The following is a 20,564-nucleotide window of genomic DNA, read 5'->3' on the forward strand; positions in this document are numbered from 1 at the left end:
TGGTCACTGAACACCTTCCCCTCTCCTCCTAAGTCTTCTTCCCTTCATTTTCATGGAGCCTGGCCCTGTCATGGACCTCTCCCCCTTCTCTGAGCACCTTCTGGGCTGCCTCCTAGGAGCCCAGCTGTCTTGCCCACGGATCCCAGTCACTCAATCTAAGGTACCTGAAAGCACTTAGAGAATGTGGAGGGGGAGGCTCCATCGTTCAAGCCAGTGCACATCAAGCCAGTGCAGCTCCCGTACTTGCCTCCTCTTCAGCCTTGGGCAGTAATCACACTAGCCATGCTTTTGGCCGGTCCCCCAGAGCCCAGGGTCGGCTGCAGTTCCCAACCTGGGTGAATTAGTTACTGACCCTCCAGCCTCTGCCCCTGCCATCACAGAGACCTCCTAACTTTAATGGCACCTTCAAAGGATGAAAACTGAGGCAGGCTCTGGCATCTGGGCAAATGTTTAGAGGGGGTATGGCAGGGTTGAAATGGGCAGGACTCTGTTCTATCATTTTGCCAGGATGACAAGGTCTCAGTTAAGGTTTTCCCCAATAATAATGAGGAGACCTGGGTATATGAACCCCCAGAGGGCATGAATGACTGAGATAGTCCCATCCAGTGGTCCAGATTCAGTGACTGACCGGCAATGTGACCTTGAGGAAGACACCACTGCACCTTCTCCGTCTGTTTCCCCTTTGTGTAAAGGCACAGGGAGGAGCAAACGGGAGCAGGGGAAAGAATTTTGCACGCCATGGGGTCTGGGGCTCCCCTTGTGGTCCATTAAGGTTTGCAAAAGGTGGGCGGGACTCAGCGGCAGCGCCGTAATTCTGCACGCGAAGTGCCTGCCTGGTGAGGAACAAACCCGATCAGATCCCCACTGGAAGGTCAGTCGCCCCTCTGCGTTAACCTCTTTACTGCCCCAGGGAGATTGGAGAAGAGGGTCCTGGAGACCAGGCACAACCGATTGGACCAAGGGGTGCGGTACGGAAAGGAGCTAGCTATGTACTGAATTAAGCCTCTTGAGTTCTAGTCCAGGCTTTTACGGACACACAGTGGGGCCTCAGGCAAAAAACCTTCACCCAGGTGGAGACTGGAGTCAATTATTTCTAAGTATCAGCTACCAGAGCTTATTATGACTCAGGGGCCAAAACAGAGAAGATTTGGTCTTCTTTCTATCCAAAATTTGGGGGGAGGTGGATGAAGACCGGATGACCTAGGTGAGCCAGATCAAGGACCTGAGGGTGTAGGCACTGTGATGAAGGGGCGGGTCAGCGGAGGCGGGTTCAGGGTATGCCAGCCTTTGATTGGCTGTGATGTCTATCGCTCCGCCCCATGTTGTATAAGAAGCCCTGGCGGCTGGCAGGGCACTGGAGCGGGGGTTGCGTCCACATCTCTTACGTCCTTGGTGTGTATCCTCCCCCGCACAGGGGGCAGCCGGCCAAACTAGAGAACAGACCGCTGCAGACCGCTGGGGGGCGGGGGATGCCGGGCTGCCGCATCAGCGCCTGCGGCCCGGGGGCCCAGGAAGGGGCGGTGGAACCCGGGTCCCCGCGGCCGCCGCCTCAGGAGCCCCTGCCATCCCCTCAGCCCCCGCCCCCAACTCCGACCTTGACCCCGACCCAGGCCTCGTCGCTGCCAGAGGCGACCCCGGCGTCAGTGGGCTCGGCCGAGGGGCAGGAGCTGCAGCGCTGGCGCCAGGGCGCTAATGGGGGTACGGGGGCCACCGGGCCGGCAGGGGGCGCGGGCGGCGGCGCGGGCACAGCTGGGGCAGGGGGCCGCGCACTGGAGCTGGCCGAAGCGCGCCGGCGACTGCTGGAGGTGGAGGGCCGCCGGCGCCTAGTGTCGGAGCTGGAGAGCCGCGTGCTGCAGCTGCACCGCGTCTTTCTGGCGGCGGAGCTGCGCCTGGCGCACCGCGCTGAGAGCCTGGGCCGCCTGGGCGGCGGCGTGGCGCAGGCCGAGCTCTACCTGGCGGCGCACGGGTCGCGTCTCAAGAAGGGCTCGCGCCGCGGCCGCCGTGGCCGCCCGCCGGCGCTGCTTGCCTCGGCGCTGGGTCTGGGTAGCTGCATGCCCTGGAGCACCGGACGCCTGCGGCGGGGCCACGGCCCCGACCCGGACTCGCCCTTCCGCCGAAGCCCGCCCCGCGGCCCCGCCTCTCCCCAGCGCTGACCTCAGCGCCGGGACCCCTGGCCATCCCCGACAGGCCGTCGCCGAGGTGCGGACGATGGATCACGGACGCCGGCTGGATGGACGGCGTCACCAGCGTGGATGGATGAATTGACCGACCTCAGGAAGAGACAGTCGGGGGGCCGGGGGACCAGTGAAGGAGGCTGAGGTGCGGTCTTAGCGGCTGGTGCATCCAAGGGGCGGAGAGGGGTGGTGCAGGGACCGGGATTTCCCTTCTGTGGAGTTTCTGGAGTTTCCTGGGTTCCTAACAAAGCTGCCCACTTTCTAGAAGTGAAGCGGTAGCACCTAGTCCCCATTATGGAGTTGGACAAATGTCACCCCCAGGTAACATTGAGGGTGCTCAGAGCCCAGGGGGGGTTGCCAGCAAAATTTTACCAGTTGGAGCTTGCTGGATTGACGCAGCACCTCCTCCCTCCTTCCTGCATCTGCGATGACTTTCCTGAGTCCCTTGGGGCTGTAAGAAGTCTTGCCCTTGAGATTGTTGCTTTCTGGCTCCACCTAGCTCCATACCTTTAGACAGAATAATGAGGTCCCAAGATGGGGTGGGGGTTGGCATAGCAACGTGCCACTGAGTTTTCTAAGCCCCCGTTTCCCATTTGGAGAGATGGAATCCGGAGAGACTGACACCCCCCCCCCCCCCATAATACTTATACTTAAGCCCTCCACTGCTAGGAGAGATTTTTTTTCCTCATGTCCTCATAAAGCTTTTCTCAAAGTACAGCCTGACTTAGATAACCAGTGTTTGGTAACTGCCTGAAGCCTCACCTGCTCTCCTAGGGGTCCCCCTCCCAATCTGTCTCTAAAATGGCTCTGCCAGCAATGGAGCCAGGTGACATCTTTTAACACGCCCCAAGGGGGCAGGTATGTCATCAGCTTCCAGAAAGGGGTATGTCATTGGATTGTTAAAGGGCCAGACCTGAAACAAGACCTGCTTCTCTTCCTGTCCACATTCTGGGGTCCTCTTCCCCTGCCCTGATTCAGCTGTGAATGGCCTCACTGCTGCTGAGTGCAGCCTCACTTATCAGTCTGCGAAGTGGGTATCTTCACCTCTGGGAAGGGCTGTAGTGAGGTTAACAACGGGTAGAGAGGTCTGTCTTCTTCCCCCATAAATCATGGGAGAGTGCTTTATTCTCTTAAATCACACCTAGAAAGAGGCAGTGCTTTTGCTGGTGGAGACAGGAGCTAATTTAAAGTCTTCATTTTGCAGAGTGGCAAGGTCACATGCCAGCAAAGGGGCAGAACTAGATCCCAGGCTTTCTTCTAGTGTCTCTTCCCTGCTCAGGGGCAGGGGCTAGACAGAGCAGTGTTCGGCTTGTCTGCTGTGTGACCTAGAACAACTCTGTCCCCTCTTTGGGCTGGTTTCCTCAGTCTCTCTCTGGACATAGCTCCCCCTCCTGTCAGGGATTGGGAATCAAAGTCAGAGTCAAAGGAATCTGGTTTAATCCTGAGTCCTGAGGGTCAGATATACTGCTCTGAAAGGCAAAGCCCTAGAGGCCTGACCTGACCCTCCCCCCCATCAGCCCTTCCTCTCCCCTGGTACCAAACTTTTTGGCTGGTTTCTCAGCTAATAGCCCTGCCTTCTTGAACCCATTCTTAGCTGGAGAAAGGAAGTCCAGGAGGAGGTCTCAGAGATTGAGGAGAGTTTGAGGACCGGGAGAGCAGTGGGTGGCCCTGGCATTCTCTGGCCTCCCCAGACAAGAGAACCTTCTGAAGCTACTTGGGTCATTTGGGGTCTAGAGGCCCAGAAAGGACAGGACTTTCTGGGGTGACACAGTGAGGAGATTTGGCTGCAGTGCTGGGCCGCAGCCAGAACTGTTTGTTTTCTGGGTTGCATGAAAGCTGGGTACTTGGTCCAGAGAAGCTTTTAGCTAATGGTGTAAAGTGCTCTGTGCCATTGCAATTTTGCCTTTCTCTGGGATTTATTTGTAATCAGCTTTGGAGTTGGGGGAGGAGTTCGGGAATTAGAGATGGCTCTTGCTGGAGAAAGTGGTGTATGTGTGTAGGAAATTGAGATTGGTCCTGCTGTCGCAGGCAGTTCTGTCTCCTCCCTCCACTTCCAGATGTCTCACTGCTTCTCACCACAGACCTTGACCAGAGTGCACAGAGCTCAGTGGCTTAAACCCCAGTTCTTGGTTTATTGGTCTGCCCACTACCCCTCAGCCCAGGGCCCCCTCTAAAAAGCTCCATTTTCTCCTCAATTAATAGACATTGATATCTACTCAGGCCAGGGGCTCAAGAAGCAGCACTGAATCAGAGGGTCTCTGCTTTTAAGGTTTTGTGTATCCCAGTCTCTCTCTAGGCAGCCTTCTCTGACAGTCACCATCCCAGGGGATCCGATGAGGGCTGGGTAGTTTGTGTTGTTGGAGGGCTAATTCAGACCTTTAAGAATAACAATAGCCCTGCGGTCAGGAAACTGATATGCCTCCCACCATGATGTCCTGAATACTTTCTTGATGGTTCCCAGCCCCAGGGACTGGACCTGTGTGCATTGAGGACATTGATGGCCACCAGTGAATCTGGGATCTCAGCAATGGGAAATGAGGGAACAGGAATCTTTAGGTTTGTGCCTGGGCTGGGGAACCAAGTCAGGATTCTTGTCTGGAACGTGTCCATCCCCTGGATAAGCTCCTTCCCTCTCTTGGCTGGTGCCAGCCAAGTGGCATCTCTCTGATGTGGTGCCACCAGAGGGCACTGTAGGGCTGCTTCTCAGGGCACAAGTGTAGCCTGGAGCTGCTGGGCTCCCAATGTCCCCGCCTCTTCCTGGCTGTGGTAAGGCATTCTAGGCCTTGAGCTTTAAGGGTCTGGCAGAAGAGCCATTAGGGGAGGTTAGTTAGAGAAGAGTCTTAAAAGAAGCCTGGGTGGGCCAGTCCCTGGGCCTGGCAGGAAGGTCCATGAGGAAAGACTCCTGAAAAGTGGTTGCCTCTGTTGGTGATCACCATTTGTGTAAAGTTTGGAGTCATTTCACTTTGCACAAATTTCTTGCACTGATAAATGGTCAGAACTCCCCCTTGCTCCACCACCTGGGGACCAAGGCGGCCTCCTAGAGATTAGACTGAAGCAACAAGTGTTGGCTCAGGTGCTCCAAGCCTGCAAGTGGGCAGTCTCTAGGAGGCTCCTCTTCCCGGACAGCCAGCTCCAGAGAACAGCCCAGGGGCCCAGGCTTCTCAGAGCTGTAGGAGAGGCTCCTTACAGCCAGCAGGGGAGGAGGTGTGTGGGAAAGCTGGGGATCCCCAGCCCATTTCTTCCCCTATTAGTCCTGGCCAGGCGCACCCTGGCTGGGAGTCATGGGGGAAGAGCATCCTTGCTTCTGAAATAATATATCAACCGTGTCCACTGTGCCAGGCACTGTGTTAAGCACTTTACACCCATTATCTGTTTCAGTCCTCCCAGCTATTTTGCAATATAGGGGTTATTATTCCCTCTTCCTACAGAAGAGGAAACCTAGGGTCAGGAAGGACAGATGACTTGCCCAAGGACATAGAGTCTATGAATGGGAGATCCCTTAAACATTTGGCTATGTGGCTTGTCACTTATCAGGTGAATGTGGGAGGATTTCCAGAATCTCACCTTTATGTCTGGGTCCAGTGACCCCTGGTCCTTAGTTCTGGGAGTGATGTGATCAGATGCTGGAGGGGTAGCAGAAGGTGCCCTTCCCAAGGTTTGGGCACACCCCCAGAAGCTGGCTCTCCAGCCTGGTTGGGCTCTGGAGGGCAGGGGAGGTGAGTCAGGCTGAGTCAGCATACCTGGCTTCAGGCAAGGGCAGGCCAACAATGCTGAGGGCCTGCACTTGCCTTGGAGGGCTGCCTCCTTCCTGCACACCTGGGCTGAAATGTTTGGTGCAAAGGAGAGCAAAGAGCCTGGGATGGCAGCGGAGGAGGGCGACAGGCCCCATGATGGGGCAGAAAGTATCCCAGGCTTGGGACAAGACAGATCTGGGATTCTGTCGTGGCCTGGAATTTCTCAGTTGGGAGACCTTAGGCAAATAATTTACCTTCTTGAACCAGTTTCGTGTGTGTGTGTGTGTGTGTGTGTGTTTTGGGGAACTAGGGAGAAGATAACTTCTGAGTATTAAATGAGCATTCACACTAAGTGCCTAGCACATAGTGGAGATCTAGAAATGTGTAATGAAGCGGATAGGCCCAGCCTAGGAGAAGGCTGCCAAGTCATACTGCCCAGGCAGTGCGGGTCTTTGCTTCTCCAGTGCATCGCCATATCAGGAATCCCTGGAACGGCCCCCTGCTCCCCCCACCATGGGCCCTGGGGAACTCCATAAGGGGAGAGGTGAAGGAAGGGGCAGGCTTTTCATCCTAGGGACATTCCATTCCAGCTGCTCAGACCAGTGGGATCCCAGCCAAGGACAAAGGCCCAGGGGAACCTCTGCTTACTCCAGAGCCCTCACCCTTTCCAGGGCGGGTGTCGGTGGAGCCCAGTTCCATAACATTGCCCCAACACCTTCTCTCCATAATTGCCCCTTGAAAGAAGGTAGATGCTGAAGTGTCCGGGTGGGGCTGGGTGGCTGTGGAAAGAGGTAATTGAAGCTCTTGAAATTGTTCTCTCCAGCTCCTCCCAGCAACTCGGAGCCTCCACTCTATGGATCTGAACTCCTGGATTCTGTTCCTTCCCTGAGCATTTTCTTCAGGAAGACTTCTTCAGTCGACTGTACACAACTCTGAGCTCTCCTCCCTTCACAGGAGCCCTTTCTTTACAGAGGCAAGGGGCTGGATTCTGGGGAAGTTGCCTATACTATGAATTTCCTTATGTATGCCACATTTGACTTTAGCTTATGCTGTACAGTGAGAAGTGTTACTACACAATCAGATTATTTAAGAATGGAGCAAACGTTTCCATTGTGAAAGTGAAAAGGATTTCTTTTTAAAAATACAGTCATCATTCTTAAACAAGTCACATTTAAAAATACATCATTCTTAAACAAGTCACAACGTGGCTTGGTAGCTGCCATTGCTTCTCAGTCTAACAGCTGGGAGACCTGTTTGAGGGAAACCGGTTTGAGAAATCCCTGTCTTCCTCATTCATTGTCCTTGCCCTGTCCATGTGGGAGCATGCCTGTGGCCCCTCAGAAAGGTGATCAGCTCTGGCTCCTGGGGGGACACACTTTTCTCAGATGTAGTGGACACATAAAAATTCTAAGCAAAATTTTAAATGAGAAAAGGAACCACACTTATTCGCACATCCGTATAATAGAGGGAAAGTGGCCACATTTACTCGCATACAACCCAGAACTTGTAGAATTTTGCAAAATGAATGTATATTGAGTCAGTCCCCTGATTCATACATTCAGGAAGAATAAATTTCAATAGTGCGAGACAAATGCATTTGGTTTTGAAGTTTACTTTGCAAGTGTCCTTGCTTCCTTTCCTTTGTGTATCTGTCACCACTCTAAGTTGGCAGTTCCTGGAGCCGCTTTTGTTTAGTTTCATTTGGCTATTTTGGGACTGTTGACTGATTTGCAGACTGATTTCTCCCTTGACCTCCCTCTCCAGGAAGTCTTCCCTGATTAAGGCTATGATGAGGAAGCTAGCAGGTGGGAATGCACATGTGAGACTGACTGGGAGGGAGGTCATGCATGTTTGTGATAACATGGCAGCATATGACTGTGCTGGTGACTATTTATGGACCTGTTTATGAGTCAGGGTCCCAGCAGGAGGCAGGGCACACTCAAACTGGGAAGAGATTTAAAAGAAACTAATTCTGCCCTGGCTGGGTAGCTCAGTCGGTTAGAGTGTTGTCTGGTATGCCAAGGTTGTGGGTTTGATCCCTGGTCAGGGTACATACAGAAATCAACCAATGGATCCATAAATAAGTGGAACAACAAGTTGGTGTTTCTCTCTAAAATTAAAAATTAAAAAAAGGAATTATTTCCAAAGATGTGGGCTTAAGAAACTAACAAAGGATAGTGTAGCTCACAGGGGATAGCAAGAGTGGGAAGCCTTTATAACTCCTGGGCCTAAAGGGGAAAGGGGAGGGGAGGGCAGTACAGCAGTGTGAAGAGGGTCCCTGACGGAGCACTGGCCTTTGCTGGACAGATGTAGCCAACCATGACAACCTGCTGGGCGGGAGCAGGGGAATAAGCGCCCCATTCTCCAATTTCCTGCTGGGGCCTATCATTGGCCAAACCCAACAGGAAGGCCGGAACAAGGGAGTCACTGAGGCATAGTCCCTACAGATCATCCTCCCCAGGGCACAGAGCAGGGAGAAAGGTAGAAAGTGGGACTAGTGGGGCCAACATCTGTAACTGCCTGGGGGGCAGATCTCCTGTTCCCTAATGTTTACAGTGATGCTTCTTTCCCACTCTGAAGTCCCGCCATCTGCTGTGGTCATAAGGGGTGGGTGGACTGTTGCTTGGAGAGCAGGTGAAGCTGGGGAATGGGGGCTTTCCTTCCTCACCCTTCCCCTCTCTAGTTTGCTGATTTACAGTTGTTGTTTTTTTATAAATAAATTTTTGTTTTAATGGGGTGACATCAATAAATCAGGGTACATATATTCAAAGAAAACATTTCCAGGTTATCTTGTCATTTAGTTCTGTTGCATACCTATCACCCAAAGAGAGATCGTCCTCCGTCACCCTCTATCCAGTTTTCTTTGTACCCCTCCCCCTTCCCCTCTCCCTCCTTCCCTCCCCCCACCCCCCGTAACCACCCCACTCCTGTCCATGTCTCTTAGTCTCTGATTTACAGTTCTTAACTTTTTTTTTTTTTTGCAACAGAGAAGAGACAGAGAGAGGGACAGATAGGGACAGACAGACAGGAAGGGAGAGAGATGAGAAGCATCAAGTCTTTGTTGTGGCACTTTAGTTGTTCAGTGATTGCTTTCTCATATGTGCCTTGACTGGAGGGTTACAGCAGAGCAAGTGACCCCTTGCTCAAGCCAGCAACCTTGGGCTTAAGCCAGCGACCTTGGAGTCATGTCTATGATCCCACGCTTAAGCCAGCGACCCCACACTCAAGCCAGATGAGCCCGCACTCAAGCCAAGGACCTCGGGGTTTCGAACCTGGGTCCTCTGTGTCCCAGTCTGATGCTCTGTCCACTGTGCCACCGCCTGATCAGGCTGATTTCCAGTTCTTGATTCCTGCCTGTCCTGGCATCTTAGATGGCTGTAGGAATTGTCCACAGAGAATAATGCCAGCCACTGAGTCAGTGTTTTTCTCACACCCCCAAACATACCCACAGGCACGGCTGTTGTCACCACAGGCCTCTGAAATAGTCACAAGTCATGACTGTTGTCACATGTTCATCAAGAAAATGTACATCTTAACCCTGGCCAGGTAGCTCAGGTTAGAGCGTCGTCCCAATACACCTAGTTTGCAGATTTGATCCCAGTCAAGGCACATAAAAGAATCAACCAATAAATGCATGAATGGGTGGAACAGCAAACTAATCTTTCTTTTTCTCTCCCTTCTCTAACATCAATTAAAAAATAAAATAAAATGGACATCTTGTCACAGTGCTACCTTCTGCCATAGTCATACATAAAATGGTAAATGTCACAGAAATACAAACTCACTCTGTTACTTGCCAACATGCCCTGTCACATGTATGTACAGGAGACATTCTGTCACACTCATCTATGGGAAATCAGAATGTAGGGCCAGGATGATGCGGGGGTTAACAGCAATGTCTTTGGAGTCAGACAAACTTCTCTCATCGCTCTGGCATTAGTTTCCTGGTCTGTAACATAGAGATAATCTTGTCTTCTCTGTGGAGTTGTGAAGATGAAATGAGATATAACCATTGGGAAGACCTTAGCATAGTTTTAGCCTGGAAAGAAACACGCTAGAAATGGTAGCTGTTACTCCTATCTCACTCTCTCCTGCTTCTCACACCCATGCAGATTGCACATGGACACCGGTGAGTACATGCACCTGCACAAAGCCAGCCAGACACCCTCAGGTGCACACGCCCTCCCCAGACATGCCTGCTGGGAGACTGTGTACGTTATCAGCAAGTTCCCTCTGTCTGGGCACTCTCTCTCCAGACATCTACATGGCTTGCTTCCCACTACTTTAACTGTGCAATCAAATGTCACACTTTTGATGAGGTCCACCCTGACTTTTTTTTTTCTTTGTGACAGAGACAGAGAGACAGAAAGAAGGACAGATAGGGACAGACAGGACGGGAGAGAGATGAGAAGCATCAATTCTTTGTTGTGGCATCTGAGTTGTTCATTGATTGCTTTTGCATATGTGTCTTGACCAGGGGGTGACAGCAAAGTGAGTGACCCCTTGCTCAAGCCAGTGACCTTGGGCTTCACGCCAGCAACCTTTGGGCTCAAGCCAGCGACCATGGAATCATGTTCATCATCCCAAGCTCAAGCCAGTGACCCCGTGCTCAAGCTGGTGAGCCCCTGCTCAAGTGGGCAACCTCAGGGTTTTGAACCTGGGTCCTCTGCGATCCAGTCCAATGCTCTATCCACTGCGCCACTGCCTGGTCAGGCCTGACTTGTTGTCAAATTTGCAAACTCCAGCTATTCCAATCCTTTACCCTGCTATGTATATTTTTGAGCATTGCTGACCTTCTAAGACTATAGTTTATTTTCTGTCTACCCCATTAAAATGTAATTTTCTAGAGGGCAAGGATCTTGGTCTTGGGTTTACTGACATGTTCCCAACCACTAGAGGCAGAGCTGGCTCACCGAGGCCTGAGTGCAGGCATACACACATAAATGCCATGGGGTCCCGACTTTCTCATCCTCTGAAACAAGCCTATCCAGGTGAAGCCCGGCCCCCACCCTAACAAGCTAAGCCTGTGTGCTTATACTGAGTATCCCCTATGTGCCCAAATCAGGAGCGAGGACAAATTTAGTCCTTCCCAGGACCCTAGCTGGGTGGGCATGGTCAAAGTGAAGGTGGAGGCTATTTTTAGTCACCAAGCAAAGAAAGCCTTTCCACTCACTCACCCTTCTAGCCATTTTGAGCCCAACAGAGACAATGAGCAGGTGAGGTGGCTGTATTCACCCAGGTGACCTGGAACCTCCTCAGTGGCTTTTTTTTTTCTTCACCCTGGCTGAAGCCATCAAAGGCACCACTTCAGAGGCCATTAATGAGGCTGAATATGTTAAGGGCTTTGCAATCCCTGATCAAAGAGGCTGGGTAAACAGCTGGAAGCGTCCAGGACCATGACTGGCTGATGCCCTGAGGAAACAGCTCCCAGAGAGCTTGACATTCACTCCCAGGCAGCCTGGTAACCCCTCCCCCCCAGTTATATGCCCATGGACACCTGGGGTGGCAGAGGGAGCCAGGGGAATGAGGGAACCACTCCAAGATAGGCCAAACCTGGGCTCTGCCTCTGGGGGACCCTGGAAGTCCCCCAGTTTTAGCTGCCACTACTAGAGAGATCTCCAGTCTGGATTCACCCAGCTTGTTCCTGGGAAGGTAGAATGGGCAGAGATGGGGTCAAGTAGCCCTGAGCAGCACAGTGTGAGGCCAGGTCCAGGGTCACTAGGACTCTGGGTAGAAAACACTGAAATATTTACTCTTTTTTTGTTTTTAAGTGAGAGAAGGGAAGATGGTGACACAGATTCCCACATGCATCCCAACCGGGATCCAAACTCCCATCTGGTGCAGATGCTCAAACCAACCGAGCTATCCTCAGCACCTGGGGCTGATGCTCCAGCCACTGGCTGCAAGAGGGGAAGAAAGAGAGTAGAGGGAGAGGGAGGGGAAGAGAAGCAGATGGTTACTTCTCATGTGTGCCCTAACTGGGGATTGAACCCGGGACAACCAGCCAGGGCCTGGAATATTTACTCTTGAACAAGAGACTTGCTGAGGCAATGTTCAGGTGCAAGTCACATGTGTAGACACAAGCTTCTAGCACAGTTGTCAGGCTGGGGCTGGTGTTGAGGGAACAGGGGCATTCCCCCAGCCACAACCCAGGACTCAGACACCCAGTCCCCAATGTCACCTCCCACAATATAAACCAGACTTAAGCTGGGGGAGGCAGCCATAGTCCCCACAGCCATGGAAGGTCCTATTCCCAGGAGAAAAAGTGGTACTAGGCTCAGTGTAGACAATTTTTATTGGCAGGTGTTAAGAGTGCAAAATAGTAACAGGAGGTGGGGCATGGCTCTCCTCCCCTAAGTGAGGACCCTGTAGCCAGTGGGATGGGAGCATTTGACTGTGGCCACTTTGGGCCCCATACCTTCCTAAGAACAATCTCCCAGGCAAAGGGGTTCCTCATTACATGTGGAAAGTGAGCAACAGCCTGAAAGGGTCCATGGGCTGTGTCCCACCGCAGGCCACTTGGTTCCTGTCCACCACACACCTTAATAGCTCAGGTCAGGGGCGTTAGGGGACTGGGCCAAACATATCCCTCTCCGGGGTCTGCTTCATGCCTCCCTTTCCCTCTCCCCAGTGATTAGCGAGGTTGGACTACCAGGCTCTGTGAGTGGCCCAGCTGGACCCAAAGTGACTAGTTCCCATAATATTTTAGCCGTTGTGTAGGATGTAGGCTGGTCCGAGCCAAAAAGACCCTTTCTAGGTCACAGAAATCAACCTAAGATTTTGGACATGGAGTCTACCACCCCATACTGCTTTGTCTTCTAAAGGCAATTAATCCCCAAGACACACAGTTCCTGCACCCCTCAATCATGCTGGCCTAAAAGTGTGCCGCAATAAGCAAAGGGTCCATCAGCCAAGAACCCTGGATTGGCCTTAAGCCCACAGCAGCCTCACTCAGGGAGTCTGGTCTGTTCAGTTGAAGGCCCCACGCTGCAGCAGCGCTGGGCCACCTGGCCCTGGTCATGCCCTCCAAACACTTCCAGAGGCCCCACTCCATCTGGGGAGGCCCAGTTGTTCCTGGCCAGGGTCCGAGTCACTTACAAGGCAGCCAGGTGGGATAGCAGGAGTGAGCCCGGGCCAGCAGAGGCTGCACAGGGGTCACATAGTAGTTAACAGTGGCAGGCACAACCCCGTTGGGACCTGGAGGGCGCCAGGCCAGAGCAGCCGCGGCAGCTGGGCCCTGCTCAGCCAGCGCCTGGAGCGCCATGGTGGCGATGAGGTCCAGCGTCTGGCGGCGCTCATGGTTCATGAGGCACACGGTGCTCTTGTTGACGACCTGGTGCAGCGTCACGAGGCAGGCGTAGCGGCGGGCCGAGTCGGCCCCGCTGAAGTGGGCCTCCAGGTAGCGCTCCAGCGTGCGCTGCTGCTCCCCCAGGTCTGGGAAGTCGATGAAGAAGCGGGAGCACATGTAGCGCTGCAAGGCGCACACGTCGGTGCTGGGCTGCGGCCGGAAGCCACGCACCAGGAGGTGGCAGTACTTGAGGAGGCCACCCCCACGGATCTCTTCGGGGCTGCGCGTGGCGATGACCCTGTGCCGCAGGTGCCGCAGGGCTTCGTTGAAGTCCCCGTACAGGCTCTCCCCTGTCACAGTTGGATGGAAGGCCTCAGACATGGGCTTGGAGGAGCACTGGCTAAAGAGCAGCAGCGAGTCCAGGATGATCTGGAAGGAGTCAACGCTGAATTCATACTGGCGCCTAACTGAGTCCACAAATTTCAGCTCCACGTTCTTGCCACTCTTGTTGGACAGCGAGATGAGGCTCCAGCGGTCCGTGTCTGTGCACACTTTCACCAGCTTCTGCACATATGCCTCCTTGAGTGTCAGCGGCGTGATCTTGGCCCGGCTCACACCGGCTGGCAGGAAGTCCAGCAGGCAGGCCAGCACCACCTCCTTGGTCAGCTGGAAGGATGCTTCGCTATGCAGGTCCACACGGAACACGAGGTCCAGGTCCTTATAGCCCAGGCCATTCTCGGGGTGCAGCACGTGACTGGCGGCCGAGCCATGCAGCCGCACACCGTGCACGCGCAGTCCTCGTTCCTCTAGGCTGCTGCGGACAACCTGCGGAGGGGATGGCAGAAAGGAGAGGGGTCAGGAACCTGGGCCCCAGCGGTCTGCTATGGGCTTCCACGTAATAGTGACGATAACATCAATCACAGTTGACCACTTTTCAGCTGTCATGCCTTTGGAAAGACATTTAACTCTCTAAGCCTTGATTTTCTAAGGCAGAAAAAGGGCTGTTTGGAGTAAAGCCTCAGAAAGAACAGCAATAATGATAACACAAGCATAGAATTTACTAAAAGCCAGGTACTGATCTAAGCATTTTATACCTTAGGATATAAAATCACATTATTCTTGCGATAACCCTGTGAGGTAGGTACTATATTATCTCAACTTTACTTATAGGGAATGGAAGCACAGAGGGGCGAAGTAACTTGCCCAAGGTTACCCAGCTAGTGAATGCAGAACTGGGAATTAAATTCAGACAGAGTCCATGTCTCAACCACTAGGCTATTCTCCCTCTCTAAAGCTGCAAGTAAAGCACTTAGTGTTGTGTCAGGCATGATGCTAACTGTTCAAATGTGTTAGGAATGTAATTGTCAGTTCACATGCATTACTACACTATTCCTCACAATAATTCTATGGGTTTTTTTTTGTTTTGTTTTGTTTTGTTTTTTTACAGAGACAGAGAGAGAGTCAGAGAGAGGGATAGATAGGGACAGACAGGAACAGAGAGATCAGAAGCATCAATCATTAGTTTTTCGTTGCAACGCCTTAGTTGTTCATTGATTGCTTTTTCATATGTGCCTTGACCATGGGCCTTCAGCAGACCAAGTAACCCCTTGCTCTAGCCAGAGACCTTGGGTTCAAGCTGGTGAGCTTTTGCTCAAGCCAGATGAGCCCGCGCTCAAGCTGGTGACCTTGGGGTCTCGAACCTGGGTCCTCCGCACCTCAGTCAGATGCTCTATCCACTGTGCCACCGCCTGGTCAGGCTAATTCTATGTTTGAGTATTATTATCCCAATTTATAGATTGGGGACCTGAGGCACAGAGAGGTTAAGAAACAGGTCCAAGGTCAGAGTAGCCAGGCTGAGACTAGAACTCAGGTCAGTTGGATTTTCAAATCCATGCATGCTCTTTTGACTCTGAGATATTCATCTTAATTCACATTTACAAGGACATATTTACAAATGAGGCAAATATTATACTCATTTTACAGATGAGGAAACTGAGGCTTACAGTGGTGAAATATCTAGGGCTCAGAGGGGAAGCCATTCAGAAATGGCAGGGCTGGAAGTTAAAACCCAGAACTCTTCCACTTTTGGAAGAGGGGGTGGGTCAAGATCTTGGGAACCCTCCCAAACCAAGTGGGAAGAGTTGTAGCAGATTCCATCTGCTGACACAGGAGATGACAGGTAAGCCTGAAGTCATCTTGAACATGCTCCTCTAGCCAGAGGCGTCTTCCCGGACTTAAGGCCAGGTGGGGAGAAGAGAGGAGCTGGGCTGGGACACTCAGTTTTCTCGGCAACCTAGAGTACTTCACACACTGTCCTGAAAGTGACCAGGCAGCATTCCTACTTGAGTGATTCTGCAACCCTTGCTGCCAAGTCAGCACACCTGTGGAGGGGCTGCCCTCCTCGCCTCCCAGGGAATTACTACAAAGAATGCATCTAAGTGCTGAGGAGGCAAGCTGCAGTGGGGCAATCTGAGGTGGGTGGCTCCCTCCAGGAAGGCTTCCGGGAGGGAGCCTTTATTAGGAGGAGAATCTTTACTAGGGGAAGTTATTGTCATGGCGACGGGGGGCAAGCAGTTGGCTATCAGAAACTTGTGGGGGTAAGGAGACAGCTGCGGGAGAAGGAGAGCAGTATTGGTTAAGCATCTATTGAGTGCCAGGCACTGAACCCCCTCACCAGAATCTATAGAGGTAGGTCTTTATGATCTCCAAGTTAGAGATGGGACACTGAGGCTCACAGGTGTGAAGTTACCTGCCCAAGATCATGCAGAGGTGCCTTCAAATCCAGGTGTGAGTGACTCCAAAGTCTATCCTCTTTCTACCATGTTACCACTCCAGGGTTCGGAGGGAGCAGAGACCAGAAACTAGGGTTCTAATCCTTCCTCCCTCTCAAAATTTCAAAGTGAGTCCAAAGCTCCCAGCCACTGAAACCTAGAGCCAGAGTAGTGGGGAGCAGGAAAGTGGGGGTTGGGGTTGGGAAATGCCATGGCCATACAGACAGGGGACGCTGGAGGTAAAGAGCCAGCTGATGCAGTTCAGCCTTTGGGACTTCTAAACCGCACCCTGGCAGCTGTATCCATGTAGGCCAAGGAGAGAAATGGGCCAAAGACCTTGTACCAAGGACCCTGGTCAGACCTGCAGAGCAGGGCAGCCCCCTCCCCAAGTACCATTAGAGCTGACTAAGCTTTACTCAGTGCCACCTCCGGCTCCCAGTCTGATACCCACCCCAGGGCATGGCATCTGGCCTGGTGAATAGGTAGCAGTACCCTTGTTAAATCGCCTGCGTCAGGCCATGGAGCTGGCTGTGTCAGCCAGCCAGAGGCTGTTGTCTCTTTCCCAGGTGTGACTATAGCCAGCTTGGCAGACAATCCCCAGATACTGCCACACCCAAGGACTACGGGGCAGCTTGGAGCCTCCTGAATCAGACTTTCTAGCCATGGAGAGAGCAGTGGCTGCACCCTCCTTTCTCCATGGCCAAGGCCTTCCTAGAACCACTCTGCTCACAGGCCACTGCCGAAACCCGCAGGGAGACTCTAGGTGCTGCCCACCAACAGGCTTAGAAAACTAATTTTTTTTTTTTAATTTTTTTTTTTTTAATTTTATTTATTCTTTTTTTATTTTTTTTTTTAGAGAGGACAGAGAGAGGGAGAGAGATTGAGACAGAGAGGGAGAGAGAAACAGAGAGAGAGAGAAGGGGGAGGAGCTGGAAGCATCAACTCCCATATGTGCCTTGACCAGGCAAGCCCAGGGTTTTGAACCGGCGACCTCAGCATTTCCAGGTCGACGCTTTATCCACTGTGCCACCACAGGTCATAGAAAACTAATTCAGAGCCACCTTTGGCTGCTGCTGGAGAGATAAGATTGTGACCTTGGGCAACAGACTTATACAAGGCCACACAGCCAATTAATGGCTGAACTTAATTAGAACTAGGCTTCCCAGAGAGCAGGGGGCCTCCTATAAAAGAGTGGGTCTTCCTATCCCAGGTACAAACAAGACCAGAGTCTTGTGCTGCTCAGATTGCTGCTGTAGGAGAAACTTTGGGGAAAGAGAGAAAAAGATTCCAATTCTTGAACTGTACTTGTTCAAGTACTGGTGAGAAGCTCAAGTCAACAACTAGCGTCCCTACCACGCACACCCAGCACTCCCACCACACACTTCCCAGCAGCTTGTGAAGCTGCCAGCTGCAGATTCCTGCCAGGAGATGGACTTTCTTTCCTGGTGAGGCAATTGTACAGGCCAGGTGAAGGCACCTGTTCCCTTTAGATTCTAGAACCAAAAAGGATGTTGGAGAGCCATCTAATCCATCCCAATTGAACAGATGGGGACACTGGGCCCAGCAGAGGAAACAGAAAACAGTCCAGGTCCTAGAGCCAGATGTCCAACCTCCCAGTCCAGCTCTGAAATCTCTGCTGCCCCTCCCCACCACGGCAGGCAGCTCCCTGTCCTGTGATGTTTCTGACCCTTGTCTAGGAGGACACTGTGCTATTATCACATTATAAAGTCAGCTCCTATTGACCTGCAGTCTTCCCCACCTGGCTGGGAGTACCTGGAAAGCAGGGAGACTGGGTCCCAGTCATATCTATGCCCCCTAGTGTCCTGAAGAGGGCTTGACACACAGCAGGCACCAGTATAGGCAGTTTGGACCATATTGGTAAGGGCAGGTCCTTCCCCTTTTTCTTGGAGAGGGGAGCTGCCACACTGGGCCCCTCCACTTTTTCCCCATGTTGGGACAACAGTCCTGGAGGTATAGCAGTTGGGGGCCCAAGGTTGACCTGACTGGCCTGGGGAGAAAAGCCTCACTGGTTTCCTAATTACCCCATGACGGCAGGCAGCAAGGAATGCCTCTGTGAGGCGCCACTGGGCTGTGGATGAGTCAGCCCTGGAGAATCTACTCCCACCCCATCCCATTCCTTGGAAGGGAGGGCAAGGTAAATCCCCCAGTGAGTACCCTTCCCCCTCTGTGGATGGTAAGGCTTCACCTAGCTTTGTCAGCTACTGCCCCAGAAAGGAAGCCATCTCTGGAAGGAAGGTGCAGGAACTGTGGCTGATTTTTTGGTTTCTCTTAACAGAAGACATCCCATTAGACCTAGAAGTTGAGGAACGGGCAGAAACACCTTGAACCTGCAGCAGTGGCTCCTGGGAAGACCCCAGATTTTCTGGGTTTGATTTTCACTTCTTTAGGTAATCTTAGGCAGCTCACCGTCCATCTTGGGGCTTCAGCCTCCCCAGTTATAAAATGGGTACAACAATTATCATATTCTGGTATTTCAGAGTATGACAGTGCCTGGGCTGTGCAGATAAAAGAGCAATTTCAGGGTTGCTGAAGGTCAGGTAAAGGGAAGAGGGAGTCTGAGGAAGAGGAGAGAGATTGCCAAAATTCTCTTCTGCTCCTCAGGACAGAAATGGGGCCTGGGACCTGGGCTGACCTTCATCTGCAATCCTTGGAAGAGGAAGAAATACTTAAACTGGACACCTGAGGTTGCCTTCCAGCATGCAGGCATCAGGTTTGGCCTAGTGCTTAGTTAATCTCCTCCTGCTACAACCCCAGCTGAAAAGGAGACCTTGTCAGGATTTCTAGGCTTTTTCACATAGGTAGGGGGCTCTTGAGCCAAGGGCTGTGGGAGCACAGGTCAGGGTCTACCCCATAACCTTGAAAGAGGGAAGGAGGCCCAGGAATGGCATTTGGGGTGAAAAGAACTCTTTTGGACCCCAGAATGCACACCTACCCATCCAGGGCTGCCTGGCATCTTTTGTCCTTGCAGGTGAGACTGTTTCTCCCCACCTGCTGATGATCTCTCATTCAGGCCCCCTCTCCAAGCCAGGGCCTGGGTGAATAGTCCGAGGAGAATCGTGGCTCCCCAGGGGCGGTGGAAGGGAAAGCCAAGTGGGGAGGAGTTATGAAGTGCAGGGGGAAGGAGATATATATGGTCTACCATGAACTCTGTGCGATTTTGTTACAGCCCCTGTCCCTTTCTGAGCTTCGTTTTCCCTAGCTGTCCACAGAATCCAACAGTCTATGGGTCCCTTCCAGCCACGAGAGCCTCAGGATAGAGACCCCAGATGCCCCACCCTACGCCCTCTCACCTGCACAATCTGCCGGGGCTGCACGCTCAGCGTGGGGAAGTTGCCGCGTCCGTGAATAGGAATCGGCTCGCTCAGAAGCGCGTCCAGCCGCTTCACCTGTGGCCAGGACAGCCCACTCAGGTGCCGTCCGAGGGAAGCCGAGGAGGCTTCCGGGTCGGGGCCGCCGCCTGCCTGGGCGGCCGTGGCCACCGCCGAGGCCGCAGCGGTCCCTACCCGCGCAGCCGCCCGGTCCGAACCTTCAGCTCCGCTCTCCAACTGCATCATCAGCCCGGCCCCGGGGCCCCGACGGCAGAAACCGGGGGGTGGGTAAGGGTAGGAGGGCCGGGAGAGCGGCTGGGTCGGGGCCAAGTCGGGGAGCGCGGCAGTAGGGACCAGACGGCAGCGACAGCGAGGCAATTCCAAGGCACACCTACGAAGGCGACGACCTGCCGACCCTAAAGCTTGTCGCTTCGGGCCCAGCGGACTTTTATAGGCCGCGGGCGACTTGCCCATTGGTACCAGCGGCTGTCACACAACGGAGCCGCCCCGCCCCTCGACGGCCCTGCCATTGGTCAGCAGAACCAGGGAGATTTTGATTGACTGGAAGGCACGCCCCTGCCCCGCCCTCCTCCTCCGCTGAATTCCCTCCTTTGGTCCTTAAAGAACTTCTGTTCACCGTGATTGGCCTCGGCTGAGCAGGACAACTTAAAGGGATTGCGCTCTTTAGGGGCAGACGCGAGGGAAGTGACCAGTGAGTTTGTAGCGGAGTCCGACCGCTAAGAAATTTCGGAGGTTTTTTTGTTTGTTTTTGGCACTGAAAGGAATTTATATATTACCTGGCTTGGTCCTAGTCATCCGCTATTTTCAGAAGCCCAGAGAGATTGCACCACTTGTTCAACTCCACACAGCGCTCCTCCTGCTTTCCCGCAGTCTTCCAGAGTTAAAGAGAGGCAACAAACTCAGTTTACCGAGATAGAGACTTTTTAACGCACTCTCTTTATTGGTCCTTGCCAACCACAGCCTGACCAGGCTTAATGTTCAGGTTCAGAGGAGGGGGAACCTGTTCAGAGCGGGGACGTGGGTGACTCCCCCAGGATCACACAGGGGAACAAGTCGGGCCCAGGTGCTGACCCTGAGCCATAGAATCTGTGGGCGGATGCTTGTTCTGTAAGGAAGAACTCAAATTGTTAAAATCTTAGCTTGAGTAATGGTGGCGTTGATTATGGTCAGTGGTCTTAACGGTTAATGCAAGTAAAAGCTTTGTTCCAAGAACTGGGATACTGAACAGGCCTACATGACTTAATGAG

General features: G+C 52.8%; 3 protein-coding genes across 4 annotated transcripts in view; 1 reads left to right on the forward strand and 2 right to left on the reverse strand.

Moving 5' to 3' along the window:
- Nucleotides 1-20,564, reverse strand: part of KDF1 (keratinocyte differentiation factor 1) — a 339,326-nt gene that overhangs the window by 35,733 nt on the left and 283,029 nt on the right. The gene's annotated exons all lie outside the window — the stretch shown is intronic.
- On the forward strand, nt 1,363-7,500 carry TRNP1 (TMF1 regulated nuclear protein 1). Its single transcript, XM_066375531.1, has 2 exons — nt 1,363-2,319; nt 6,732-7,500. The coding sequence occupies exon 1, from the start codon at nt 1,470-1,472 to the stop codon at nt 2,151-2,153; it is 684 nt and encodes a 227-aa protein (XP_066231628.1). The 5' UTR covers nt 1,363-1,469; the 3' UTR covers nt 2,154-2,319; nt 6,732-7,500.
- On the reverse strand, nt 9,345-19,722 carry TENT5B (terminal nucleotidyltransferase 5B). Its single transcript, XM_066375532.1, has 2 exons — nt 19,279-19,722; nt 9,345-14,021 (listed from the first exon to the last, which is right to left on the reverse strand). Exons 1-2 carry the CDS (start codon nt 19,540-19,542, stop codon nt 12,999-13,001), a joined length of 1,287 nt encoding a protein of 428 aa, XP_066231629.1. The 5' UTR covers nt 19,543-19,722; the 3' UTR covers nt 9,345-12,998.

The sequence above is a fragment of the Saccopteryx leptura genome, chromosome 3, assembly GCF_036850995.1.
Source record: "Saccopteryx leptura isolate mSacLep1 chromosome 3, mSacLep1_pri_phased_curated, whole genome shotgun sequence".
NCBI classification, from domain to species: Eukaryota; Metazoa; Chordata; class Mammalia; order Chiroptera; family Emballonuridae; genus Saccopteryx; species Saccopteryx leptura.

Bases quoted from the DNA above. Each gene is read 5' to 3' on its own strand.
- TRNP1 (XM_066375531.1), top strand. From the start codon at position 1,470: ATGCCGGGCTGCCGCATCAGCGCCTGCGGCCCGGGGGCCCAGGAAGGG.
- TENT5B (XM_066375532.1), bottom strand. From the start codon at position 19,542: ATGATGCAGTTGGAGAGCGGAGCTGAAGGTTCGGACCGGGCGGCTGCG. The intron at 14,022-19,278 runs GTGAGAGGGCGT...TCCCCTCCGCAG, and splicing joins AGCCCCGGCAGATTGTGCAG to GTTGTCCGCAGCAGCCTAGA.